Here is a 26,371-nt window from a genome sequence, read left to right as displayed (position 1 = left end):
AGAGATGCCACTAGTAGTTATATAAGAATTAAGAAATCACCAAGGGTCAGCCAAATCTTCAGCATCAGAATGGGCTAGCATTTCTGAACCAGAACCAAGTAAACATTTCTTGTTCCTGTGAAATAGAAACACTTAAATAGAGGTATCACTGTTTAGAATAAAGCACTGGCAAACAATTTATCATGGTATGCTAGTAAGGATCATTGCAAGACACCAAAGGAAGCAAAAGAGAGTGGGGACATGGAACTGTAAGTCTGGTTTTAAATCATACATAATCTAGTAGATTTTGGAAACTTCCTCCTCATGCTGGAGGTTTTAACTCAATAATCTGAAGGAACCTTGACTGGAAAGGAAGTCAGGCTGTCTCCATCCCTTCAGAGTTTCTGGCAGGCTGCTAAGCTCATTTTGTTTCCTATGGATTTCTGCCTTTGAAACTCTGGCTAAAAATCCTTTATAGGTAAAGTCAGACTAATACCTTTTAAAAAAAAAAAGTAAAACCTGACTATTTTAATTGTCTGGTTTTAAATTACTTTTTAAATAAAGGACTTTGTTTTTACCAATATCTTTATAAACAAGTTTTATTTGTGTGTTTAATGTTTTAAATTCACCTTAGGGACCTGGTGGGCTGACTCACTTATATGTTGACCTGATGTATAAGTCAAGGGCAAGGTTTTTTTTTATATGATACTGTATATTATGGATAAGTTGAAAGGGGGGAAAGCACCATGGCCACATTGGGGCCAGCTGCCCCTGGATAGCAGCACCATTTCTCAGCCCTGGCATTCAAAAAGGCCAGAGATAATGCTGCGGCAAAGAGTGTGTCCATGCTTCTTTTAGATTCCCCAGGGAAAGCACTTGACTTTTGCCACTCCACTCATAGAAGGGGATAGTTCCTCTTTTTATGTAAGAGCTAAGGTACAATAATTGCATTGACCCATGGGTAACCTGACCTAGATTTTTTGACTAATTTTTTTTTTACTGAAGCATGTATATCTGGGTAATTAAAAGAAAGGAAATCTAGAATTGCCTATGAACAATTTGTGGGATTCTGTAGTTTAATGGTATATAGAGGACTGATGTTTTTGAACTAGTGATTCATAGAAAAGAATCTAGTTATGGGAATTATGCTAATCTCAGTTAGATGCCATCCACTCAATCCAGTGCTGGGTGCCAAGTCAATACATGTAAGAAACTTTGTTATAGATTGTTAGATTGGGGACTATAGTTGGAACTCATGGTTAACTAAAGATATATATTGTATAAAACCCAGCTGTAAGTATAGCTACTGTATGTATCCTGCCACATGTTGCAATAAGAACCAAAACAAATCTCCTCCCTTTCACACACTTTTTTGCACTCTTGCACTTCCATGCCATGTGGTACAAAGAAAAACCAACAGAAAGCTGTTTGGAGAACTAAACATTTATTTGAATAGCATTTCTCTTGAGGTTAAATTTCCTCAGCCAAAGCAACAGAAAAACATCAATGCTCTCCCATCATATTTCTAAATTTCCTTTTTAGAAATAAAGCAGAAGAAACTTGGTGATATTCTGAAAGCATAAAAATAGAAGAAAAACAAGATAGTAAAAAAAGCAAAGAAGCAGCAACTGTGTCTACAATTTACCATGGATTTTCTCCAGATCTAGCATTCAGCATCATAAACTAATCTCCTTAAAGAAAAGGGGCATAGTCTCCCCATATGTTACTCTATTTGCTTTTAGTAACCTTACCTTTGTAATAATACATTAGCTCTGTGCTGTGCAGCTTCCATACAACTCCTTACTAATCAAGTACTTAACGGAGAGAGCTGCCATTTGTTCCACTCAAAGGCCAACATAATTATCCAATAGACCAGTAAGATAGGCCTACTAATTAGCGGTCTACGCTCCGACATCCCAACTTTCCCCCCTATAAACAGAACATTTTATGAAATAACACTTCATTGAGGACTCAGAATCACCATATTAACCCTCCAGTATACACACACAACATTATAAGTAGTTTCCTAACATGCAGGAACAAAATTTCTAGAAAATGTGCTTAGAATATGAGAATCTCAATTACTTTATTCATAGGATCAAACATCATTTAATGATGGTCCATTCTACAAACTAAAAATAATCAGCTAAGCAGCATTCAACCTTTTAAATGATTCTAAAGGTCTGAAGTTAGAAGTCAGTATTATCATCCAATACAAATTAGTATTGCTGACTTTTCTTCCCAAAAGGTTGGAAAGAACTACATATTCACAAGGTTGCAGGAGGAGCAATTTCCCATAACCAGACCAGGATCCACAAATCTTCCCTCATCCTGCCTGCCTCTTTCCCAGTCACTCTGGCCTATGCAGACTCGGGCAGAGGGACCTTCTCAATACATTGGTTTGGACCAGCCACTGGAGATATTCCGAAGCAACAAAAGACATTTCTAATCCTTCCCAATCTGCAAATGAAATCTAAGTACAAAGTCTTTGTGAGAAAGAGAGAAAGTCAGGGGTGTTGGAGGCTGAGGAATCAAGCAGATACCAGAAAGAGATTTATGATCACTACTGGTGACCTGGCAACTTGATTTCCTTTCAATATTGGTAAATATTAAAGGTCAAGGAGGGGCATATTCAAGGCTGCAGACTATTTTATTTGACACCATGAAAGAAAAGATATTTCAACGTTGAGCAATTGCTTACAACATATTCAGAATGCAATTATATTTGACAGTTTAATGTTAAATGTCATTTTTTAAGATAAAACTCTCAGCAGTTCCCAGAAGGCAGGGTCAATGCCTCCCCAGAATTTCTGAACTATTTCTGGGGTTTTGCTTTTGACTATGTTAGTATATGAATAATATTTGTCTGGAATGTTTTGCAAAACCAATAACCAGAGCATTTCCTTCAGATAGTTAATATGGGCATTCCATTAATAAATAGCACAGATGGTACCAACAGATGAGGAAAGGAATTGGCACTACAATCACTCCACTGGCAGTAGTAAAATTAATTTCAGTTGGTTGAATGATCTTGAAATTCATGGCCAGAAGCAGAATACTTAACCCGGTGGAATGTTGCTCCGTCAGCACAAACTCTTTAAATGGCAGAAGTCTTAATCCTTCTTAATACAGGCAAGATTGAATAAAGAAAGCATGACAATAACACCTATGTTTTGTTTCGAAGTGATTCTTCTTAGTATGGTTTATTTCTCCAAGATTGGTACTCTATATCTAGCCCTTCTGGGAGTTTGGGGGGAAAAACTACTGTGAATGTGGGAAAATAATGAGTATCTCCAAGGATGGGACAGGGCTTCCTTTTACAGTCATCAGGTGAGCATGCTGCTGTGCCTTCCCCAAAGCCATGGGGAGTAGAGTAGCAGCGTTTTCGGTCATCAGCCACTCGCCACTACACACCAACAGACTTCAGTGAGAGGGTGGCTGGTGACTGAGATGGCTGCTCTTGGCTTCCCATGACCTCAGGTGAGGCACAGCAGCGCCCTCCAACTCTCGCCATTTATCCCCATGAAGTCTGCTCATTTGTAAACTTAAATGAAATTGATAGTTACTGAAACTGCAGTTACTCTACACCCCATGGTTTCAGGGGGCAGCGAAACAGCAACCTCACCATCCACCCTCCATCAAAATCTATGAACCTGCAGATTTTGGTAGAAGATGAGTGGTGACTGAGACCACAACTGCCCCAGCCCCTGAAGACACAGAAAACTCTGAATAATGAAAACCATGAAAGCCAAGCCTGCAAATGTTGAGGGTCAACTATATAGCAGCTTCTATTACCTCTTTTGAAAATCTACACTCTTCCCTTTATTTTAGTCAGTTTGAAAGTAGCTCTAGCTATGCCACTTTATGCTTCTGAGCAACCATCTTTCATTTTTCCTGCTCATTGTGGTCAACCTAATGGTAACACAATTCTTCTGAAATGGCCCCATGACAAAAGGACTTCTACTTGCTTCTGTAAAAAAAATTAAGATTAAACCTACATTTACTTTATTTAAGGAAGGATCCTAATGGAGAAGACATGCTAACAGTGTTTGTTCTCATTATACCAGAGTAGATGCTAGAGAGATGTAAGCAAAATGAGGAAGTCATCCATTTTCCTGCAAATAGTCACAAAATCAGCAAGAACACAACAGCACTGTTATTTCCTTTGTAACCATAAAAATAGTGCCAAGTGACTGCCTTCACAATCTGATGGCTCTGCCAAATATTTCAAGCAATATGTTGCATTTTTGCTGGAAAGAAGCCCTGTGTCCCAAAGGCAAACAGTAAATTACCATGAATATTGTTGTTATAGCAATCTATCACAAACTGTAAAGTCACTGAAGGGGAAAACGTAAGTGACAAGCAGTCCACAACAGTCATGTATTTGAGTAGATGGTCATCTTGAGCGATTTAACAGCATTTCTACTGACTTTTTCCCCAAAATATTTCTCAATCAAAGACATTTCTGAGGTTGGATTAACGTCTAATTGTTACGTTTTTTTAATCTATAAATAGTGTGTAACAGAAAAGCCATACAAGCACCACCCTCATACATTTTGTAGTCTATGATAAGTTTAAAAAATACACAAATTCACTACATCAAGTGGAATTATTCTTGCTGAGTATAACTGCTAGGCTTCCAAGCTGTCAAAACAGGCAGCATTTATTATGTGCCCCAGATATAATGTGTAGTCCTTCACATAACACTTGCAAAAAGCCGAATTGAACAAAAATCACACAACAGCCTTGGCTCTTGAGGACTATTTGCAAGAGATAGTGGGATCCAAATCCAACTCTAGAGAAGGCCCACTGATTGAACTGCCGAAAGTAGGGGCCCTTCTATATTGCCATATAAATCTAGATTATCTGCTTTGAACTGGATTATGTGGCAATGTAAAAGGGGCCTAAGACTACAGCAATGTAAATCCACTATTTCAATTGGTGTACTCTGGTCAACAGGAGCCAGCATGGTGTAGCTGTTTCAGCACTGGACTATGTCTCTGTAGACCACGGTTCAAATCCTGGTCAGCAATGGAAACACATTAGGTGACCCTGGCCAAGTCATACTTTCTCAGCCTCAGAGAAATGTCATGGCAACCCCCCTCTGAACAAACCTTGCCCAAAAAAACCTCTGTGATGGAATCCCTTAAGGTCACCATGATTCAGAAATGAATTGAAGGCACAAAATATCATGCTGGTCAATACTTTAGCAGGAAGCTTGGACTAGCATTGAATTGAGGCCAGAGCCACACTCTATATTTACCTGGCAAGATTTTACTGAGTACTAGTCCAAGTGGACTAGAAGAAACAGTAGCTCTAGAATGATGGTGACTGTCAGTGGTCTGCTAAACTCACAAGCGAGCACGTTCTTCTTTCATACACTTCCTGTTCTATTTCCTGTTTTAGAAATTCAGTTGTTGGAAGGAGAAATAGACTGAAAGGGGCCTCAAATATTTATGTAGAAAACATGCAAATTAGCAGTTGAGGCACAGAAATAATTTCCCCATCATTTTAGTTTCAGAGGGAAGGGTCCTAAAATATAAGAAATACAGATATGCATTCATATACAGCAGCAATTGGATTATTTCTTTTTCCACCTACAAATTTAAAATAGATTGAACTGCAAGTTCTACAGGAACTTTTAAATCTTTTTATTTTAATATTTAATTTATTTAAGCCAATTATTGTTATCTAGAACCATTAGACCACATCTGGCTCCAAAGTGTAAAAAAGGAAAACAATAACCCAAAAATGGAAGGAAGTTTTCTTCCTGATTTGGCTGTTTTTATTTTTGGGGAGTGTTTCAACTCCCCTCCCTCCAAATCCTACAAAATCATGCTGATACTGTAACAGAAAATCTAATTTTAATTTATTTTTCTGGCTTGGTGAGCATGGGGTATCCACAGAGCACAAAAACAGTCTTGGGCAATTACAGCCACATCTGCCCACTTTACAGGGTTTATTTATAAAATCTTAATCTGAGGCTAATTTTGATTTGATGGGTATAATATCTGGACTGAACAAACACGTGAAAAAAACATGGTTTGTTGTGCTCTTACATATCAGATTTCAAGGAACACAGTTCCAAGAAGAAATATGTTTGGACATGAATGTCACATTTCTTAGAATTGCCTCCTTTACTATTACAGAGTGCAATTATCATAATATTTTATCAGTTTTGGATGAAATTGAAGATATGGCAAATGACAGATTTGACTCTTTCACATTACATTCCTCCCTGCTTTATATGCCAACCTTACAACCAGCTGTTAATCTTTTTGCCAAGTCCATGAATGTTGAGCCTACTGAGACAGAATATCTTGAACATATGAGATATGCATTAATCACATAAGTAACACTTCTCATAATCTCCAATTCAAGTTTTGGAATAGGCAAGTAGAAAAGAATGCAAGCAATTCAAGACAGATGAGACGCATCACTGCTTACTGAAAAGCAACCAGTGGGCTGGATCTTTTTAAGCAAATTGGACAAAAACACTACTACATCATGCTGCTCATGAAAACACAGGAAATAAACAGCCTTAGCAATATTCACCCCATTTCTTTGATATATAATATTCAAGCTGCTCTCTAAAACACAACAAATGTTAATGTGGACAGAGCTCATTACCTGAATTTTTCCAGCAACAAGTAGTGTTCAAAAGGAAAAAGAATTGTCTGCAGGAAAAGAATAAATGCCTACTTCGGGATAAATGGAATATTACAACCAATCTGCAGCTCTGGTGCGTGGGTTAATTATAAGGAAGAAGAAGCTTCAAACTAATTATAGCCTCAATATATTTCCCTGAAGACTTGGTTGCAGAAGGATCTACTCTAAACTCTAAATACCTCCCACACCTAAGAGAGGGATGGGGGGCCAAATGTCTCTTCAAGTCACTTTGAAATGGATCCAGGGCAGTTTGAGGAGATCAAACAAAAGAAAAACATTCTTCCTCTCCTTTCACAAGTGAATGTATCCAAAGCAGTCCAAAAGAAAACAAAAACAAAAGAGCAGGACTTAACTGGTACAAACTTTCAGCCTAACTTGGTAGCATGTCAAACATGTTTGGACTATATCTCCCATCATTTTTCACCATTGTTTTGCTAGCAGCATTGCTGGGATATGGACCTCTACATAAACCTGATGCCCTGTCATATATTCCCCAAGCCCTGCCTTTGAGGAGAGACACTTGAGTAAGGGATAAGAAACAGCTTATTGAAGATAGCAATGCAACGATTTGTGTTTTTTCAAATTATAAAAAAGCAAGCAACTTTTAAAACACAACTTCTATTAAAAACAATTTTAAATACTGTTTGTATTTAATTTTGTTTTAATGTTTGCATATTTGTATTTTTAAAATTGTGCTTTTATGTTAAGCCGCTTTTGAGTCCCTTTCTGGAGAGATAAAGCGGGGTATAAGTAATAGTAGTAGTAATAATAATTACAGTATTAATAGTAACAGTAATTACAGTGTGCCCATGGTCCCGGTGGTGATGGGCACACTGGGTTCCACGCCAAAAGATCTCAGCAGACATTTGGAAACAACAGACATTGACAAAATTACAATCTGCCAACTGCAAAAGGCCACCCTACTGGGATCTGTGCGCATCATCTGAAAATACATCACACAGTCCTAGACACTTGGGAAGTGTTCGACTTGTGATTTTGTGAAACAAAACCCAACATATCTATCTTGTTTGCTGTGTCGTACAATAATAATAATAATAATAATAATAATAATGACTTTTAAAGTTATTCATCCAATAAGGGAAGCTAAGAGATTCAAATTCCTAAAAATATTTACAACATATTTACAAATAATTACAGAAAAAATCTTCATGGGTTTTTCATATAAATTAGATTTCATGGGTCAGAATTGTAAACAAACTAGAATGGCAGCCAAATAAGTAGATTCAAAATATGCAATAGGTCTGTGCCAAAGCAACTATACAATTTTGAATAGCATTTGAACTTCAGAACAATAAGCCAATAATATAAAAGTGGAATCACAGAGAATAAACATTACCACAGAATGCCTCGTACATATGGCTGAACAATAAACATACTAAAAGGGGGGGGGGGACCCTGAGTTCTCAAGAGGAATGTACATAGGTGCATACTAATATATAACTATATTTAGAAAGCAGTGTGGCAGAACTGTTCCATGTCCTATACATTTTTACATATTCATCACGCAAATTGTTGTCAGGGCTTAGTAAATTAGTCACAAAAATGCCTGACAATTAAATTGGCATAATTAAAAAAACCTATACTTTTATGGGGGAAAATATTTTCTGTGCTTTTAGGTTATGCATGTATTGCACTACTATCACCATAGAAAAAGCATTCTTTTTTCTCATTCTTGAAAGAAAAATAGCACTCATTGAATAGACTGTGTTTTAAAAGTACTTCGATTAAAACAATTTAACAATGTTTACAGTTCTCTGACGGTTAGTGCATTTTTGTAGTTTTTCAATATACATACTTTGAAAGCAATCAAATATTGTTGTCCTTTTATAAATAGGTAAATTAATAAAAGAACAATGCCTAGCAGTTTTTATGAGAAAAACTATTTCTGTATCTAGGAATCTGAATCTGTTTGAGCTTCCCTTATTGGATAAATTACAATCAATTACTACAAACTCCCTTCGAAAAAGATTCCTTGACCTCCAAAGATGAGTAACGATTCTGTAGAAACATCAACTTGGTGAGGTCTGGAAGTACAGATTTTAAAAGACATGCTTGTCACCAGGTTTATCTATCACCCCACGGACACTAGTTTGGTAAACCATGTGTGTCTACATTCACACACACACACAAAATGCTGAACCATGATTTTTGGTTAGAGTAGCCACTGTAAACCTCAAGCTTAAATACTTTTTTCCCCAACCCAGAACTGGAAAATGTATTCTTATATTTTGTAACATTAGGAGGGAATCCAAATACACGAAAGGGACTAGATGCTACCTGACTTTGGAGACAAAATACTCCCAGCAGTGGTTCTTAACTTTATAGGAGACCACCCATGAGATGCTAAAGACTATATTTCAGGAAAAAAGAATTGCCAAAGCCACCTGTGAGTCTTTGTTGCCTGAGAAAACGCTTTGAAATTAATGATGTCATCATGAATTGACAGACAACCTAAAGACCTATATACATACAAACACAGCTCATTGTAAAATCTGGATAAAACAGTTTTAGAAAAATATACTAAAAATAAGTGTAGTTAACACTATAGCTTTTAAGCTAGGTTAAGTTATTTCCGATCTGCCCACAGGGCACATACCTTAGTTACATCCCATCTGGATTACTGCAATGCGCTCTACGTGGGGCTGCCTCTGAAGAGTGCTCAGAAACTACAGCTGGTCCAAAGACCTGCAGCCAGGTTGCTATCTAGGGCTGGCTACAGGGAGCAGACAACCCCCCTGTTAAAGCAGTTCCACTGGCTGCCAGTCTGTTACCGGGAATAATTCAAAGTGCTGGTTCTGACCTTTAAAGTCTTAGACCAGTGGTTCTCAACCCAGGTGTTTTGGCCTACAACTCCCAGAAATCCCAGCCAGTTTACCAGCTTTTAGGATTTCTGGGAGTTGAAGGCCAAAAACATCTGGGGACCCACAGGTTGAGAACCACTGCCTTAAGACGGTCCAGGCTATCTGGCTGACCGCATCCCCTTGTACGAACCTGTCTGGGCCCTGAGATCTTCAGGAGAGGCCCTTCTCTCAATCCCATCTCCATCTCAAGCTCAGAGGGTGGGAACGAGGGAATGGCCTTCCTTCTTGGCGGCTGCCTCTCAACTTTGGAACTCCCTTCTTCCCAGGGAAACCAGAATGGCCCCCTCCCTGGTGTCCTTCCTCTGGCAGGCTAAAACCTTCTTATTCAGGCAGACTTTTGAAGAAGAAGGTTTTTAAGATCAGGGTGTGCTGTGGTTTATACTTTGAATGTTTTGATGAATTTTAACAGTTATTTTTTAGTGCTGTTTGTGTTTAATTATGTTTTAGTATTTGCATATTTGTATATTTTCAATTGTATAAAATTGCTTTTATGTCAAGCCGCTTTGAGTCCCCTTCTGGAGAGATAAGGCAGGATATTAACCGTCGTCGTTGTCATCTAGTTAAAATTGAGTGGAAAAAACCATGGCTCACTGTGATTTCTTATAGTGATAGACCATGATTTACTGTTACGTGTGAAAACAGCATGTAAATTTGTATTTGCCTTTCACTGTAATTACGATTCCAAAGCTAGCATTCTGTTCTTAAAATTATCTTTCAATAGTATGCACCATCCTCTGAAATAATGATACTATAAAAACATGGGACCAAAAGCACCGTGCCTTTTATACTGCAAGAGAGATAATTATTTGGCAAACTGGTGAGCTTCCTGTTATCACAAGACTATTCCATTTGCAGTTCCTCAATATCTGTGAAATTGCAATAATCTAATATTTTTGTGGTTTAGAAAGGCAACTGCAATGAATATATGCAACAAAATTCATGTCAGTGCCTGTTTACTGAATATGCTTTTCATATCTCATCTTCACTGTAATTTTTAACATGCTTTAAGATTGGCTGCTAAATGGTCCTCAGCTTCTTCATAACAGTGATAAAAGTTGTCAGTCCTCAGAGACAGAGATATTTGAGTACACTAGAGATTGCCAATTATTTAAAAAGCCACAAACTCTCTCCCAAGTAATCTAAATTAAAGAAAACTCAAAGCACAAAAGCAACAGCCCCAAAGAGAAAACTGCAAGTAAGAAAAGAAAAAACATTGGTGCCAAAAACTTTCCACTCTACTTTGAAATGCATTTATTTTACAAATATCTCAGCAAAAAGGCCAACAACATTTAGAAAAACATTTTACTTCTGCTCCACATACTAGAAAGGGGCAGGGGTTGAAAAGAAGAAATGAGAAATTACTAATGTGGCAAAAAATAACCTGTTTGGTTTTATTTTTAGCTATAGGCTAAGGTCAAATTTCCCAACTCACACAGCTTCTGAAGTCAAGGTAACAATTCTGAAATATGTGGTTTCAAGATGATATATTTCAGTAGTTCTGTGCACAGTCTACTGCTATTAGAAAAAGAGCTGGAAGGTTTTCAAAACAACACAGAATCATTTAGAAAAGTCTTTTTTTTATAAAATAGCTATTATATACTATCTATATATTCTGATGCTGATAATGTTTTAAACATCCATCTAGACCAGTGGTTCTCAATCTGGGGTCCCCAGATGTTTTTGGCCTACAACTCTCAGAAATCTCAGCCAGTTTACCCGCTTTTAGGATTTCTGGGAGTTGAAGGCCCGAAACATCTGGGGGGCCCGTGTTGAAGAACCACTGATCTAGACCAGGGGAACGTTTTTCAAGAAATTAAGCCCATTTCTAAGATGCAACCATGTCTGTGTTAAAATGAGTAGATAAAACATAACTTTATCTGTGTTTACAAAGTGAGATGTGCTGCATAGCCCAGCCAGAATTCTGCATAGGAGAGAGGAAAAATTGAAAGTAAAATTTCTCTTATTATGGATTTGCTAGATGAGTTTAAAATGTCCTGAAATTGTAGGTTTAAATCACAAACCAAATCACATTGGTTTCGTGGCTAAAAAAGGGCCCCTCTACATCTGAAGACATCAAAAATCTCAAGTAAACTTTGTAAGACTGTTGAATCAGCAAAAAAGCAGAAATGGAAAGTTCTGGCTAGAAAGAGAGTGTCAAGGACAGAACGCCACAAGATTCAAAGTAACAGAGTTTATTAGATTACAGAACTCAAAAATGCCCGTAAAACACAAGGGCCAGGCAGTTTTTGCCTTTAGGAGCAAAAAGGGGCAAAAGTAAATGTTCAAAAGATAAACCGGATTAAACCGGAGTTTAATCCGGGTAAAAACAAACTGCTTGCTTCAGCCTGGGTATAAACGAAACGAAAGCCAAGGAACAAAAGATACAAAGAATGCAACTAATTGGCAGCAGATTCCTCTCTGCTGCCAACACTGTGCTTAGAGTAACTTGCGTCGCTCCCCCACACACACAGCAGACAGGATCTCCAACACGAGTAAATCAGCCAAGGATTGTAGCAGTTGAGTAGACCAGTTCCGTTCCGTAGATCAAAGCCAGAAGCAGACGTTTGTAGTTTTTCCAAGTCCAAGAAGGGGGGAAGACAAGCCGTGGTCAGTTCAGTCCGAGTTCTCAAAGCAGGAGATGGCGTCCGTCAAGAAGACGACGGAAGGTCAAGGTCACAGCACAGGAAAGCACACAAGTCTTCAGGGAAGCGTCCCACACACACACGGATCCCAAGCGTTTGCCCAGATTACCTTGCCCAACGCAATTTGCAATTGCTCTCAAGCCCCATTTTATGCCAGTTACAAATCTTCATCACTGTCAGCTGTCCTCCTTAACCCGGGCGTTTCCTCATCACTTTCCTCGTCAGAGCTGGAACACCTCTGACTACGCCCAACAGCATCTCCAGCTGTGGATCCCGTCCCATCCCTCCAGCTAAGCCATGGGTCTAATCCTGAAGGTCCCCATTCATCTTCTGTCCCATCATGGCCAGTGGCACCCACTTCCTCCCTTACCCGAGTCCAATCCATCTCATCCTCCTCTGAGCTAACCAGCCCCTCCTCCATTCTCTCCGTAAACCCTTCGAAAGACTCCTCGTCAGATGGTGCTGCAAATATGTCTCGCAGTCTTTTTCTCTCTCGCTCCTCGAGAGTATCTGACTCTCGAGGAGTCTTACGCCCACGTCTGTCAGTAACAGAGCCATGAGGCTCAATCATAACACTATCCCCTCTCACAAAGGCCTCCTCCCCCGATGGCGGAGAAGTGGCAGTGATACCCTCCGCTATAGCACCACGACGACTAGAGGTATCAAGTTTCAACAGCGAACGATGAAAGACTGGATGGACCTTTAAACTAGACGGTAAACGCAAACGAAACGCAACAGAAGAAATCTTTTTAACGATAGGAAAGGGACCCAAATACCGAGGCGCAAACTTTCCCCCAGCCTGTTTAATATGTTTGGAAGATAACCACACCAAATCCCCTTCTTCCAACTCCTCCCCTGCCTGCCTGTGGCGGTCAGCCTGAGTCTTCTGCGTTGCCTTAGCTTCCAACAGTAAGCGACGGGCAACATCATGCAATGCAGCCATTTCCGAAGAGCGGTACACAGGGTCCGAAGAGACCACATTGGTCGACGGCGCCACACCTCCCCGTGGGTGAAAACCATAAGTTAGCTCAAATGGCGTATGCTGACTAGACGTGTGCACCGCATTGTTGTAAGCAAATTCCGCCACCGGTAACCACTTTACCCAAGCCGTGGGTTGATCTAAACAAAAACAACGCAGATACTGCTCTAAGAGCCCATTAACCCGTTCCGACTGTCCATCCGTTTGCGGATGGAAGGCTGAAGATACGTTTAACTTAGTCCCCAAACACTCATGGAAGTGTTTCCAAAAGCGTGACACAAATTGCGGAGCCCTATCTGAAATAATCACCTCGGGTGCTCCGTGCAAACGATAGATGTGCTTTGTAAATAGTAAGGCCAACGTAGGGGCCGCCGGAATGGTTGAACAAGGAATAAAATGAGCCAGTTTACTAAATAAATCCACCACCACCCAAATACAAGTATAACCCCCAGACTTAGGCAAATCTGAAATAAAATCCATGGAAATGATTTGCCATGGCCTCTCCGGAACAGGTAAAGACGATAACAACCCTCTAGGGCGCCCAACAGGCGTCTTACTCTGCTGACAAACGGCGCAGCTGTCACAAAAGCGCAGAATGTCTTGCCGCATCTTTGGCCACCAGTAGCTCCTGGTGATAAGCTGTACGGTCTTGAACCTGCCAAAGTGCCCAGCCATGGGTTCGTCATGGTGGGCTCTAATCACCTCCAGCCTGAGGGTCCCCACTGGTACGTAAACCTGCCCCCTACGCACCAATACCCCGTCTTGATCCTGGAGATGTGGCAGTATGGTACGGTTACCTGCAGAGAGCAGCATCAGTTGCTCCTGAGTCCACACATCATCCTTCTGAGCCTCAAGGATCTGGTCATGTAACCCAAGCTCATTATCTACAACACACAGAGAGGCAGTAGGCAAGATGGTCTGACATACTACCTGCTCATTGGTCTTAAATTCCGGCTTGCGGGATAAAGCATCGGCCCGCAAGTTTGCCTTCCCCTCCACGAACTGCACCTTGAAGTTAAACCTGGAGAAAAACAAAGCCCAGCGGATTTGACGCTGGTTTAACTTCTTTGCTGTTTGCAAGTGCTCTAAGTTCTTGTGATCAGATCTGACCACGATCTGGTGCCGTGCCCCTTCAAGCCAGTGCCGCCACACCTCAAACGCCACCTTAATCGCCAACAACTCCTTCTCCCATATGGTATAGTTCTGCTCGAAGGGTGTTAGTTGCCGCGAGTAAAATCCACAGGGACGCAAGGTCCCAGAGGAATCCTTCTGAGACAATACAGCCCCCAACGCGTAGCTAGAAGCGTCCGCTTCTACCACGAACGGTTTGTCAACATCAGGATGGGTTAGTATGTTGTCCGATTGAAAACTAGACTTAAGTTGTAGAAACGCCTCGTGAGCTTCCCGCCCCCACACAAATGGCTGTTTCTTGCGCAGAAGCTGCGTCAAAGGTACCGTGAGCTTTGCAAAATTCGGAATAAACTCCCGGTAGTAATTAGCGAAACCCAAGAACCTTTGTACATCCTTCTTAGTCTTCAGCTCCTGCCATGAGTTGACGGCGTCAACCTTATGTGGGTCCATTTTAAGTTCCCTACCTGACACTACATGACCTAGGAACTCCACTTCAGGCACATGAAAGACGCACTTGGAAGCCTTGGCGAAAAGCCCATTAGCCCGCAGTCGGTGCAGAACCTGCTTGACATGTTGACGATGTTCTTTCTCGTCCTTAGAAAAAATCAAGATATCATCCAAATAAATCACTAAAAATTGGTCAATTAGGTCCCTGAACACATCGTTCATGAACCTCTGGAATACCGCAGGAGCATTACAAAGCCCAAAAGGCATGACTCGGAACTCGTGGCATCCGAAACACGTGTTAAATGCCGTCTTCCATTCATCCCCTTCCCGTATACGGATTAAGTTATAGGCCCCCCGCAGGTCAAGCTTGGTAAAGACCTTAGCCCCTTGCACCCTTGATAACAGTTCCGAGATTAAAGGGAGCGGGTACCTATCCCGAATGGTGTATTTGTTTAGGATCCGATAGTCACAGACCAGCCTAAGTTCCCCAGTCTTTTTGGCTACAAAGAATACTGGAGCCGCAGTTGGAGAACTAGATGGGCGAATAAACCCCTTGGCTAAATTTTCATCTAGAAACTCCCGCAAAGCTTGCCTTTCCGGTACAGTCAAGGCATACAGTCTCCCTGCTGGCAGTTTCGCACCTTCTGCCAACTTGATGGCGCAATCATATGGCCTGTGCGGTGGTAATTTGTCCGCTTCTCTTTTACAAAATACATCAGAGAACTCCCCATACTCAGCAGGCACTCCCTCCATATCAGAATGAGTAACATTTAGAGTGCAACAATCCTGCCTCTTTAAGATCACTTTACGTGTTGCCCAATCTACTTGTGGGTTTACTACAGCTAGCCAATCCATCCCCAGGATCACATCATATCTAGGCAAGCTCGTAATATCCCACACAAACGTTCCCGTTACTCCCTGCACCTCCCACGTTACTGCTGAGGTTTCATGGTTAACCACCCCAGTCTCCAGCAGTCTCCCATCTGCTCCTTCCACCCACACGTCGCATGCCTTGCGCACTCTAGGAATGCCATGCTTCTTAGCAAACTCAATATCTACATAGGAGACCGTAGCCCCTGAGTCCAGCAGTGCCAAAGTAGAAACAAGTTCCCTTCCCCCAACAGATAATGTAATGGGTACGAAAACATGCTTCCTCCCCTCAGTTGACTGCTTGAGGAGCCCTAGTGCGTTGGACTCACGTCGCACTAGGGCTGGCCTTTTCCCGAAAGCTGGGAAGGTTTCACATTACAATTTTTGGCAAAATGCCCAGCATTCCCACAGTACAAACACAAGCCCAGCTGCCTCCTACGGCTCTTTTCCTCTGTAGACAGCTTTTTAAAGACCCCAAGCTCCATGGGCTCTTCCCCCATCACCACAGGTGCCCTGGTTACATGCATGGGTGGCGCACACATTGCTTTTGAGTGTTTACGAGCCTCGAACCTTGCGTCTAAACGCAGCACCTTAGCTACTAAGGCGTCCCAGCTTTCAGCCGGCTCCAAGCGTGCTAATTCATCCTGGAGCATATCACTTAACCCAGCAGTAAATAAAAGCATGAATGCATTTTCCCCCCAATCCAGCTGGTGGCGATACAGGTTAAACTTATTTAAGTAATCCAAAACAGTCCCCTTTCCCTGTTTCAACCGATACAGAGCCCACCCAGCGTTCTCCGTGCGGAGAGGATCCCCAAAAGTATCAGTTAACAACTTTTTGAAATTATTCAAATTGTCCTTGACTGGGTCATTTCCCAAAATTAAATTAGTGGCCCATTGTCCTGCGGGACCGGTCAACAAACTCAAAATAAAGGCCACCTTGCTAGTGTCTGTAGGAAAAGCATGAGCACTGAGCTGAGAAAAATAAAGCTCCACTTGTGCCAAAAAGGTTGGCAACTTGCACCTGGTTCCGTCAAAGCGTTCAGGAGTCAAAACATGTCCTTTCACAGCCTGAGCTGTTTGGCTAACGGTAAAAGCCGTTTGCAATTGGTCTACTTTGGCCCTTAACTCATCCATCGTCTTCCTGACGGGTTTATTGCTGCAATAAACTTTTTAATGGCGTTGGGCAATCTGTCAAGGACAGAACGCCACAAGATTCAAAGTAACAGAGTTTATTAGATTACAGAACTCAAAAATGCCCGTAAAACACAAGGGCCAGGCAGTTTTTGCCTTTAGGAGCAAAAAGGGGCAAAAGTAAATGTTCAAAAGATAAACCGGATTAAACCGGAGTTTAATCCGGGTAAAAACAAACTGCTTGCTTCAGCCTGGGTATAAACGAAACGAAAGCCAAGGAACAAAAGATACAAAGAATGCAACTAATTGGCAGCAGATTCCTCTCTGCTGCCAACACTGTGCTTAGAGTAACTTGCGTCGCTCCCCCACACACACAGCAGACAGGATCTCCAACACGAGTAAATCAGCCAAGGATTGTAGCAGTTGAGTAGACCAGTTCCGTTCCGTAGATCAAAGCCAGAAGCAGACGTTTGTAGTTTTTCCAAGTCCAAGAAGGGGGGAAGACAAGCCGTGGTCAGTTCAGTCCGAGTTCTCAAAGCAGGAGATGGCGTCCGTCAAGAAGACGACGGAAGGTCAAGGTCACAGCACAGGAAAGCACACAAGTCTTCAGGGAAGCGTCCCACACACACACGGATCCCAAGCGTTTGCCCAGATTACCTTGCCCAACGCAATTTGCAATTGCTCTCAAGCCCCATTTTATGCCAGTTACAAATCTTCATCACTGTCAGCTGTCCTCCTTAACCCGGGCGTTTCCTCATCACTTTCCTCGTCAGAGCTGGAACACCTCTGACTACGCCCAACAGCATCTCCAGCTGTGGATCCCGTCCCATCCCTCCAGCTAAGCCATGGGTCTAATCCTGAAGGTCCCCATTCATCTTCTGTCCCATCATGGCCAGTGGCACCCACTTCCTCCCTTACCCGAGTCCAATCCATCTCATCCTCCTCTGAGCTAACCAGCCCCTCCTCCATTCTCTCCGTAAACCCTTCGAAAGACTCCTCGTCAGATGGTGCTGCAAATATGTCTCGCAGTCTTTTTCTCTCTCGCTCCTCGAGAGTATCTGACTCTCGAGGAGTCTTACGCCCACGTCTGTCAGTAACAGAGCCATGAGGCTCAATCATAACAGAGAGTATGTTAAGATTTCCTATGCAACCATGAAAAATGATTTGACATTATAGCAATATGAGTAACGGATAATGATTTAACAGCCTCAGACACATAATAAGGAACAAAACAGGCTATTTGGGCACATCCCCTTGTGCGAACCTGCCTTGGCCCTGAGATATTCAGGAGAGGCCTTCCTCTCTCTCAGTCCCACTTCTATCTCAAGCCTGGTTGGTGGGAATGAGAGAGCAGGCCTTCCTGGTGGCTGCCCACGACTCTGAAACTCAATGCCCAGGGAAGCCAGAATGTCCCCCTTCCTGCTGCCCTTCCGTTGGCAGGCTAAAAACTATTTATTTAGATAGGTGTTTAAAGATGAGGTGTTTAAGATCTAGTCAGAGGATGCTATGGTTTTTAACTTTGAATGTGTTTTGATGGATTCTAGCTCAATTTTAGTGCTGTTTGCATTTAATTCTGTTTGTATATATGTATAATTTAAATTCGATACCAATACTTTTATGTCAAGCTGCTTTGAGTCCCCTTTGGGGAGATAAAGCAGGGTATAAATATAATAATAATAATAATAATAATAATGCATGTAAGCAAGTTGTTCACTTTATCACTACAATGATTTCTCCACAGATGTTTATCAATAAAAACATTTGTGATGGGTGTGCTACTACTGCTCTTTAGCTAAGCATCATAGCTTAAGTCCCTTCTACTAGATAAATAAAATACTGTATGATAAAACATGCAATAGAATATAAATTATGGAGACAGAGTTAAGTATGGCAAATTAAAGTAATTTGTAAACTAAGCAGCAACACAACCCTGTGTAAAGAACTTCATAAATTTCAGTCTCTTTGGATGATTGTCCATTAAACTTGCTCGCCTCCACTTTCCAACAATTATGTTGTACTTCTCTGCCTCTGCAGGTGCACTCTAAAGAAGTCTTCTAAGAAATATGCTCAGGATCACAGATGGCTTCCTTATCATTACGTCCCCCAGCTAGAATCTACTTGCTAAAGAAACCCACCAAGCTTCTCTTTAATAACTTTACAAGGAATGTTTAAAGCATGGTTGTTTATACAAGCATTTGGAATGTGTGCATTACTGGAAATGTTATGTAGTATAGACCATTTCACTATTTATCTAACTAATAGCTGTGTTTCGTGGTATTTACTACTAGTTTTATTGCATAGTTCAGTGCTGTATGTAAACTGCATTTAGAGCCACAGCAAAAATATAAGTACTGCAAATACTCACATACAAGTCTAGAATTTTTAGCTTTAAAAACCCCCAAAAAACTAGGGCCAACTTATCCAGGTGTCAATGTAAGTACAGCACCTTAACTCTTATCTCAAAAGAAACCATCTCTGAGCAAAACAGTGAAAGGCTAGTGCTGGATTTATCCCAGAAGAAGCTAAAAGAAGCATTGATCCTCACTACTCTCTCCACCATGGTACACTTTCTGCCCTTTTCAGATGCCTTGGTAGGAAAATGGTGGAGAAAGCAGCCAGGAATAGCTGTCCCCGAGCCATCCCTGCACTTTCCCCTCTCTGTGGAACAACCCTTAACTTACCCAGGGTCGTATAAAAATCCATAACTATGGTCCCCAAATCTGTTTTCAACTTATGCATGAGGTCGACTATACACAAGTATATACAGCAAATCCTATTTTTAATTAAAAACAATTAAATGTAGTTTCACAATAAATATTTTCCAATTATTGAGAGAAACCCAGTAATGGCACACTACGCAAATCATTACATAGGTGTTGAGTATTTTCACTATTTAAAACATTCACTTACGATATTGCCTGCACTGTGACTATTTAAAATTAAATAGTAGTCCCAGATAAATTTTAAAGGTGAAATTTGCTATCAGTTCCCAAAGAATAAGGTATCTTGCATGGCTGAGTCATTTAACACTGTTCTCTGTGAAGTATTGCCCCCTTCAAATTAATATTAAAATTCTCAAGTTATCCTTTAGCATAAAACAGCCTATTAATGAATCAGGACTTTGACACCATTTTATATTTGCCAAAAGACTGTAATGTTCACTGGCTTTTTAAAAGCACTGTGTGAACTTTTCAAAAAAGAGTTTCAGTATACAGTAAGAGTTCATCTCAGGCATTCAGAAGCAAACCCGCCCAATTATCTTAAGAGAACAGAAACAGATTATTCATGGTCTGCTGTGACATTTTGATTTCTGTGGAAGCTCTACATCAGACATGGCAGTTATGCAGCTCTTCAGATGCTAATGGACTGCAAATCCTAGCATTCTTCACCACTGGCTCTGTTGGCTAAGGCTGCTGGGAGTTCCAGTCCAACATTAGAAAGACCACAAGATTCCCATCCTAGTTTTACATGAAGAAAACCGGCAACTGTGGCAGTTGCTCTAGCCTCCAGCCTTGCCAACACTTGTATATGTTAGAATTACAAGCCTCGCTTATCCAAGCTTCTGGATTATCCAACGCATTTTTGTAGTCAATATTTTCAATATATCATGATATTTTGGTGCTAAATTCGTAAATACAGTAATTACAACATAACATTACTGCGTATTGAACTACTTTTTCTGTCAAATTTGTTGTATAACATGAAGTTTTGGTGCTTAATTTGTATAATCATAACCTAATTTGATGTTTAATAGGCTTTTCCTTAATCCCTCCTTATTATCCAAGATATTTGCTTATCCAAGCTTCTGCCGGCCCGTTTAGCTTGGATAAGTGAGACTATACTGTATATACATATTTTATTTAATAAATAATAATAATAATAATAATAATAATAATAATAATAATAATAATACTTTATTTATATACCGCCCTATCTCCCGGATGTGACTCAGGGCGGTTTACAGTCATAAAAGCAACACAAACATTACATAACAACATAATACACATTATTAAACAAAGTAAAATAATACAATTATAACAATAAATCACACTTACATGACCAGATCAAGGGGACGGGAACCCTAAACCCAATATATTAAAATGTATCATTTTAGGCTAGGGAAATCTTGTGCAATATATTCAGGCCCAGAAATCGGCGGCAGACTTGCATCTCAGTGGGAAGTCTGACTTGGCCACAGTGGTCCATGCTCTGGTTACATCCCAAATAGACTACTGCAACACGCTCTACGTGGGGTTGCCAGAAGCTTCAAATAGTTCAATGGGCAGCAGCCAGATTGCTCTCTAGAAGGGGCATACATGGAGCATACAACCCCCCTATTGTGTCAGCTCCACTGGCTGCCTGTCTGCTACCCAGCACAATTCAAAGTGCTGGCTTTAGCCTACAAAGCCCTAAATGGTTCTGGCCCAGCTAAGCGGTCCGAAATTATCCCCCCCCCCCATGAACCATCTCGAAGTTTTAAGATCATCTGGGGAGGCCCTGCTCTCGGTTCCATCTCCATCGCGGGTGCTATTGGTGTGGAGAGACGGGACCTTCTCAGTGGTGGCCCCACAGCTGTGAAATCCCCCCCCAGGGTTATTAGATCAGCCCCCTCCCTCCTGACCTTCCATAAGAAAGTGAAAACGTGGCTTTGTGATCAAGCCTTTGGAGACCTTGTGCAACAGATAGATATGGAATGATGTGCAATGACTATTGGAATGGCCCAGACTACATTTGTGGATCACATGATTAACTGTGAAGGTATTGTTTTAAATGTTTTAATTGTTTTAATTGCATTTTATAATTCCATTTTAAATGTTTATTTTATTGTACATTGTTTTTAAAGGCATTGAATAGTTGCTTGTGTGTAAAGTCATCTTGAGTCCCCTTTGGGGTTGAGAAAAGCGGGGTAGAAGTGCCGGAAATAAATAAATAAATAAATCTCAAGATCACAACTTATACAAAAGGACGCACAATGAAAAGCATCTGGCAGGATCACAGTGAGCATGACTGAGTATCAGATACTAACTGTTCAGCAGAAATTGATACTAAGTGACCTAAATAAAGAATTACTCACCATAATCAAACTAAGATGTCAATTGTACAGTTTCTATACAATCAATATTTAATACAAAACTGATTCTCAGTACTCAAAGGCTCTGTTTGGATATCAATTCTGGGAGTACATTTTCTCAAACAAAAAAGTTTAAAAGTTATCAAGTCACAGAGCTGTCATCAAAGTTAGTGTTTCTCAGGTCACTCCGGGGGGGGGGGGGGGGGGGAGGAAGGCTATTTTTTTCCAGTGATTCAGTGACCCTCACTAAATTTGTGCCCATTGGATCTCTTTTTCTCCTAGGGACTTGCCAGGAATCAGCAGTAAATAGCCCAGGGTTCACCTCGGATTCAAGGACGATTACTTTGAATAGCACTAATCTATATAACAAAATATGGAAATTCAAACACAGAATGAGAAATAACTTTTAAAAACAACATTAAGACCTCAGCGTAACATATTACACAGAATTGGCCCAAGTCTGATATTCTCTCTTCATTTGAAAACTGCTCTTTATATAGGACAATTTGGAACAAGAAATTACAACAATATCCAATCACACCATTAAAATTACACAACCCTGTGACTGTATACAAGATTTCAGTTATTGTTATTTCCTTTCTAATATACATTTTCTCTTTCAAAAAGTTACATGGAAAATCAGATGTTGCTTGTTGTTGCTATCCTTGATTTAAAGACAGGAAAATACTAGGCTAATCTGAGATTAGGGCAAATTCTAGACCCAAAGCTCCAAAATCATTTCTAGGGATTTTGGCAAATAAAATCAATGGAGTTATAATATACTTTCACCATATTAGCCTCATTACAAACTATAAGCTTGAAAACCATGAAGAAATCCTCCAATCCAGATCACCACCATGGGGATTTATTGTAACATTCAGATGCAATGCTGTTAATCAACCAGCACACCAAACCAGCTTCTACACCAAAGTCTTTAGAGATGGACAAATGGATAGGCAGACAATAAGCAGCATATGTTTAGAGGTGCTTAAACCAGAGGCTGCAATCTTAAAACAATATGTTGTGTTAAAACAGTTATCTTGGAGTACTGGTACTCCAACCAAACTCATTGTGAGCTACTTCTAAGTAGACATCTATGGGACCACTCTACATATCACAAACTTTGAAAATGGTATGAACCAAAACATTTATTTAGGAGATTAAAAATCAATTTCTCTTTCTAAATCAGGAGAAAAAAGAGTTATGGCACCCAAAGATTCACGAGCGAAGAAGGCTGTGTGTGTAACAGGCATTTCAGCCAGGATCGAAACTTTGCTAAAAGGGCATCATGAAACAAAACAAACAGAAAGGTAATTTTCTCTGCAACAGGCAAGTTGCTTTGGGCTGATGAGGAAGTCTGCCACTGAATTAGCCATTGAAAGAACTCATTATCAGTGCCTGTTCACTCTGGTGAGTCTGTCACATGCTTCACCCCTCCCTTTTCCAGACAAGACACTCTTACTGCTTCAAAAAACAAAAACCAAACCAAGCAAACCTAGAACCATTATGGTCCTTCAAGATGGTTAAAATCACTCCCGATCTTACAATCCTCTATTTTTTCTAGGTTGAATGCTCAAAGCTAAATGCACAGTTGCTCAGCTCAAACATCGGCAAAGACCTACATGCATGAAAATCAATCAACTCAGAAAGCATCTTATCTGCGGGGTTGCATAACATATGAAAATAATTTTCACACTGAATCGCCCCAAAGTGGGACAAAAGCTCCAACATAAAAACCTTCTGGTTTGGTTTTACTTTTCCGAGTTTGTGCAATAATGATCTTTCAAAAGAAGAAGAAAGGGGAATGTAAAAGAGTGAGGTTTTCATAAAGGGAAAGACTCCAAGCACTGTGAGAAACTAGGAAATGTGCAGACTATCTTGTGACCACTAAAAGGGAACAGTCCAGTCACCTATTTACTCCTCTGGAGACTGGAGTCTAGCATTGCACACCTATCGGTGGTTTAAATGAGAGGAGGTTACACTGAAGTATCCCTGATCCAGAATTGCGAAATCTGAAATATTCCAAAACTGACTGAGAAAGTGACACCTTTGCTTTCTGATGGTTCAATGTTCAGAAATTTGGTTTCAAATTATTAAAAATATTGTGCATAAAACTACATTCAGGCTATGTGCATAAGGTTCATATGAAATATCAGTGAATTTCACATTCAGACTCAGGTCCCATCTCCAAGAGATCTAGTGATGTATATATATATTTTATCATGTCAGAAGTGACTTGTGAACATACTGCAACTTGCTTCTGGTGTGAGAGAATTGGCCATTTACAGAGATGTTACCCAGGGGGATCCCCAGATGTGTTACCATCCTGCTGGGAGGCTTCTCTCGTGTCTCCACAAGCTAGAGCTGACAGATGGGAGCTCACCCCATCTCGTAGATTGGAACCGGCAACCTTCAGGTCAGCAACCAAACCACAACATGTAAGTGTGGAGAAGAGCAAACCACAGACCACCTATTACAATGCAGTCTGAGCCCTGCCACATGCACTATGGAGGACCTTCTTATAGCAACACCAGAGGCACTCCAAGTGGCCAGCTACTGGTCAAAGGACATTTAGTATCATGCCAAGTTGTTGTCGTTGTTTTTAAATAACTTTGTGTTTTCAAATACATTATAACTTGTACCCTTGGTTCACTTCTGGCATAATAAATAGACACCCGAACTTCAGGTCAGCAGTCCAGCCGGCGAAGGGTTTAACCCATTGCGCCACCTATGATGTATATAGAAGTAACACATAAATCTGGGAGGGGAGGATTTGAAATCTAAAACACTTCTGGTCCCAAGGATTTTTGGATAAGGGATACTTGGCCTGAACTTGCTGGCAACAGGCAGCAACCCTGAGGAAAGCAAAAAGAGAAATCTGCGGGGGGGGGGCACATTCTACACTGTGGATTGAATGCGGTTTGAGGCCCCTTTTAAGTGCTATGGAGTCATAGGAGCTGTCGTTTGACGAGGTATTTGGTCTTCTTTGCCAAGAGTGCTGGTGCTTCACCAAAAGACAACTCCAAGGATCCTGCAGCATTGAGCCAGGGCAGTTTGGTCTCAAAGTGCCTCCAGATGAACCCAGGAAGGAGGAAACCTGATGGCCTTTGACGAAGCACAAGGGCTGGGAAAGAGTTAACTGCGCATCGCTCGACGGGGGAGCCCTTTCTCCCTCTGGGGGGTCCTCCCAGCCCCCTTCTGTCCCGCGGAGAAGCCAAGGGTGGGGCGGAGGAGGAGAGAGACCACCCCAAGCATGGGGAAAGTTGGGCCCTCCAGAGATTTGGGACTGCAACTCCCACCCTTCCTCACAGCCTCAGGCCCCTTCCTTTTCCCCTCAGCCACTTAAGCGAGGAGAAGGAGGAAAAGGAGGAGACGCTTAAGCGGCTGAGGGGGGAAAGGAAGGGGCCTGAGGCTGTGAGGAAGGGTGGGAGTTGAAGCCCCAAACCCCTGGAGGGCCCAACTTTCCCCCTTCCTTATGCGGGGCCCCCAGGGTTCACTGGCCCGGCAGCTGAAGGGAAAGTGTCCCGGGAACTCCCTCAAGTCGAGAGAGAGAGAGAGAGGAAGGAAGCCAAAAGGAAGAGGGCGAGAGGCCAGGGCGCAAGGCAAGGCAGAGAGAGAGAGAGGCGCAGAAAAGCAGTCCCAGGGAAGCGAGAGGCGCCCTGGCTCAGCCTCCCTCCCCAAAGCCAGGCTGCCCCCCTCCCGTCGAGGGGGAGGGCAAGGTCTGTGTGTGTGTGTGTGAGTCTGGGGGGGGGGGGGGTCTCTCACCGAGGAGGAGCAGCTTGACCTCCCTGGCCGCCTTCTCGCCGTCCTCGCGGAGGTTCTTGTCGATCATCTTGGAGCGCTCGGCGGCCGCTTTGTCCTCGGCGCTCACGGTGCAGCCCATGGCGCCGCCGCCGCGGGGCTCCTGCTGGACGGACGGGCGGAGGAGGAGGAGAGGGGTCCGAGGGGCCGCAGGGAGGAAGGGAAGGAAGGAAGGTGAGCCGGCCTGCGGGTCGAGGGTGGGCGCCTTCGGGGCCCGCTGGCTCGCTCTCTCTTTTTTCTTCCTCTCTTTCTTTCCCTGGGCGCTGCGGACTGAGAAGGGGAAGAAGGGCGGGGACCCGGAGGCGGGAGGCTTTGCGCTCTCCTCACACTCTGCGAGGAGGAGGAGGGAGGAGGGCGAGCGAGGGAGAAGGGGCGGAGTGAAACGAAAGGGGAAGAGACGGGGGAGAGGGGACGCTTTGCAGCAAGGAGCTGAGCTGCCTGGAGAGGGAGGGAGGGAGGAGGGAGGAGCTACGGATGGTGCTGCCGCCGCTGTGTACATACAAACGCACTGGAAGCGAGAGAAACAAGAGTGTTGCAGAGCGGCGCCTACACTGTGGAATGAATGGAGTTTGGCGCCGCTTGGCTGCTATGGGATATTGGGAGTATTTATTTATCGTGTCAGAAGCGAATAGAGGATACAGTTATAATGTACTTGAAAACACAAACAAAGTTAACAACTTGGCATTATACTAGATTTCCTTGGACCAGAAGCTGGCCACATGGAGTGCCTCTGGTGTCACTGGGAGAAGGTCCTCCGCTGTGCGTGT

At 42.0% G+C, this 26,371-nt stretch overlaps 1 protein-coding gene across 1 annotated transcript in view; it reads right to left on the bottom strand.

Moving 5' to 3' along the window:
- Positions 1–25,971, bottom strand: part of gnai2 (G protein subunit alpha i2) — a 198,671-nt gene extending 172,700 nt beyond the window's left edge. The window contains exon 1 of the mRNA XM_062970104.1: positions 25,569–25,971. Within this exon, the coding sequence (XP_062826174.1) occupies positions 25,569–25,686 (118 nt within the window). The 5' untranslated portion in view covers positions 25,687–25,971. The remainder of the gene's footprint in view (positions 1–25,568) is intronic.
- Between the last annotated feature and the right edge of the window lie 400 nt (positions 25,972–26,371).

This window comes from Anolis carolinensis, chromosome 2 (genome assembly GCF_035594765.1).
Source record: "Anolis carolinensis isolate JA03-04 chromosome 2, rAnoCar3.1.pri, whole genome shotgun sequence".
NCBI classification, from domain to species: Eukaryota; Metazoa; Chordata; class Lepidosauria; order Squamata; family Dactyloidae; genus Anolis; species Anolis carolinensis.
Note: the sequence above shows the minus strand (reverse complement) of the source record. Positions and strands in the feature narration are given on the sequence as shown.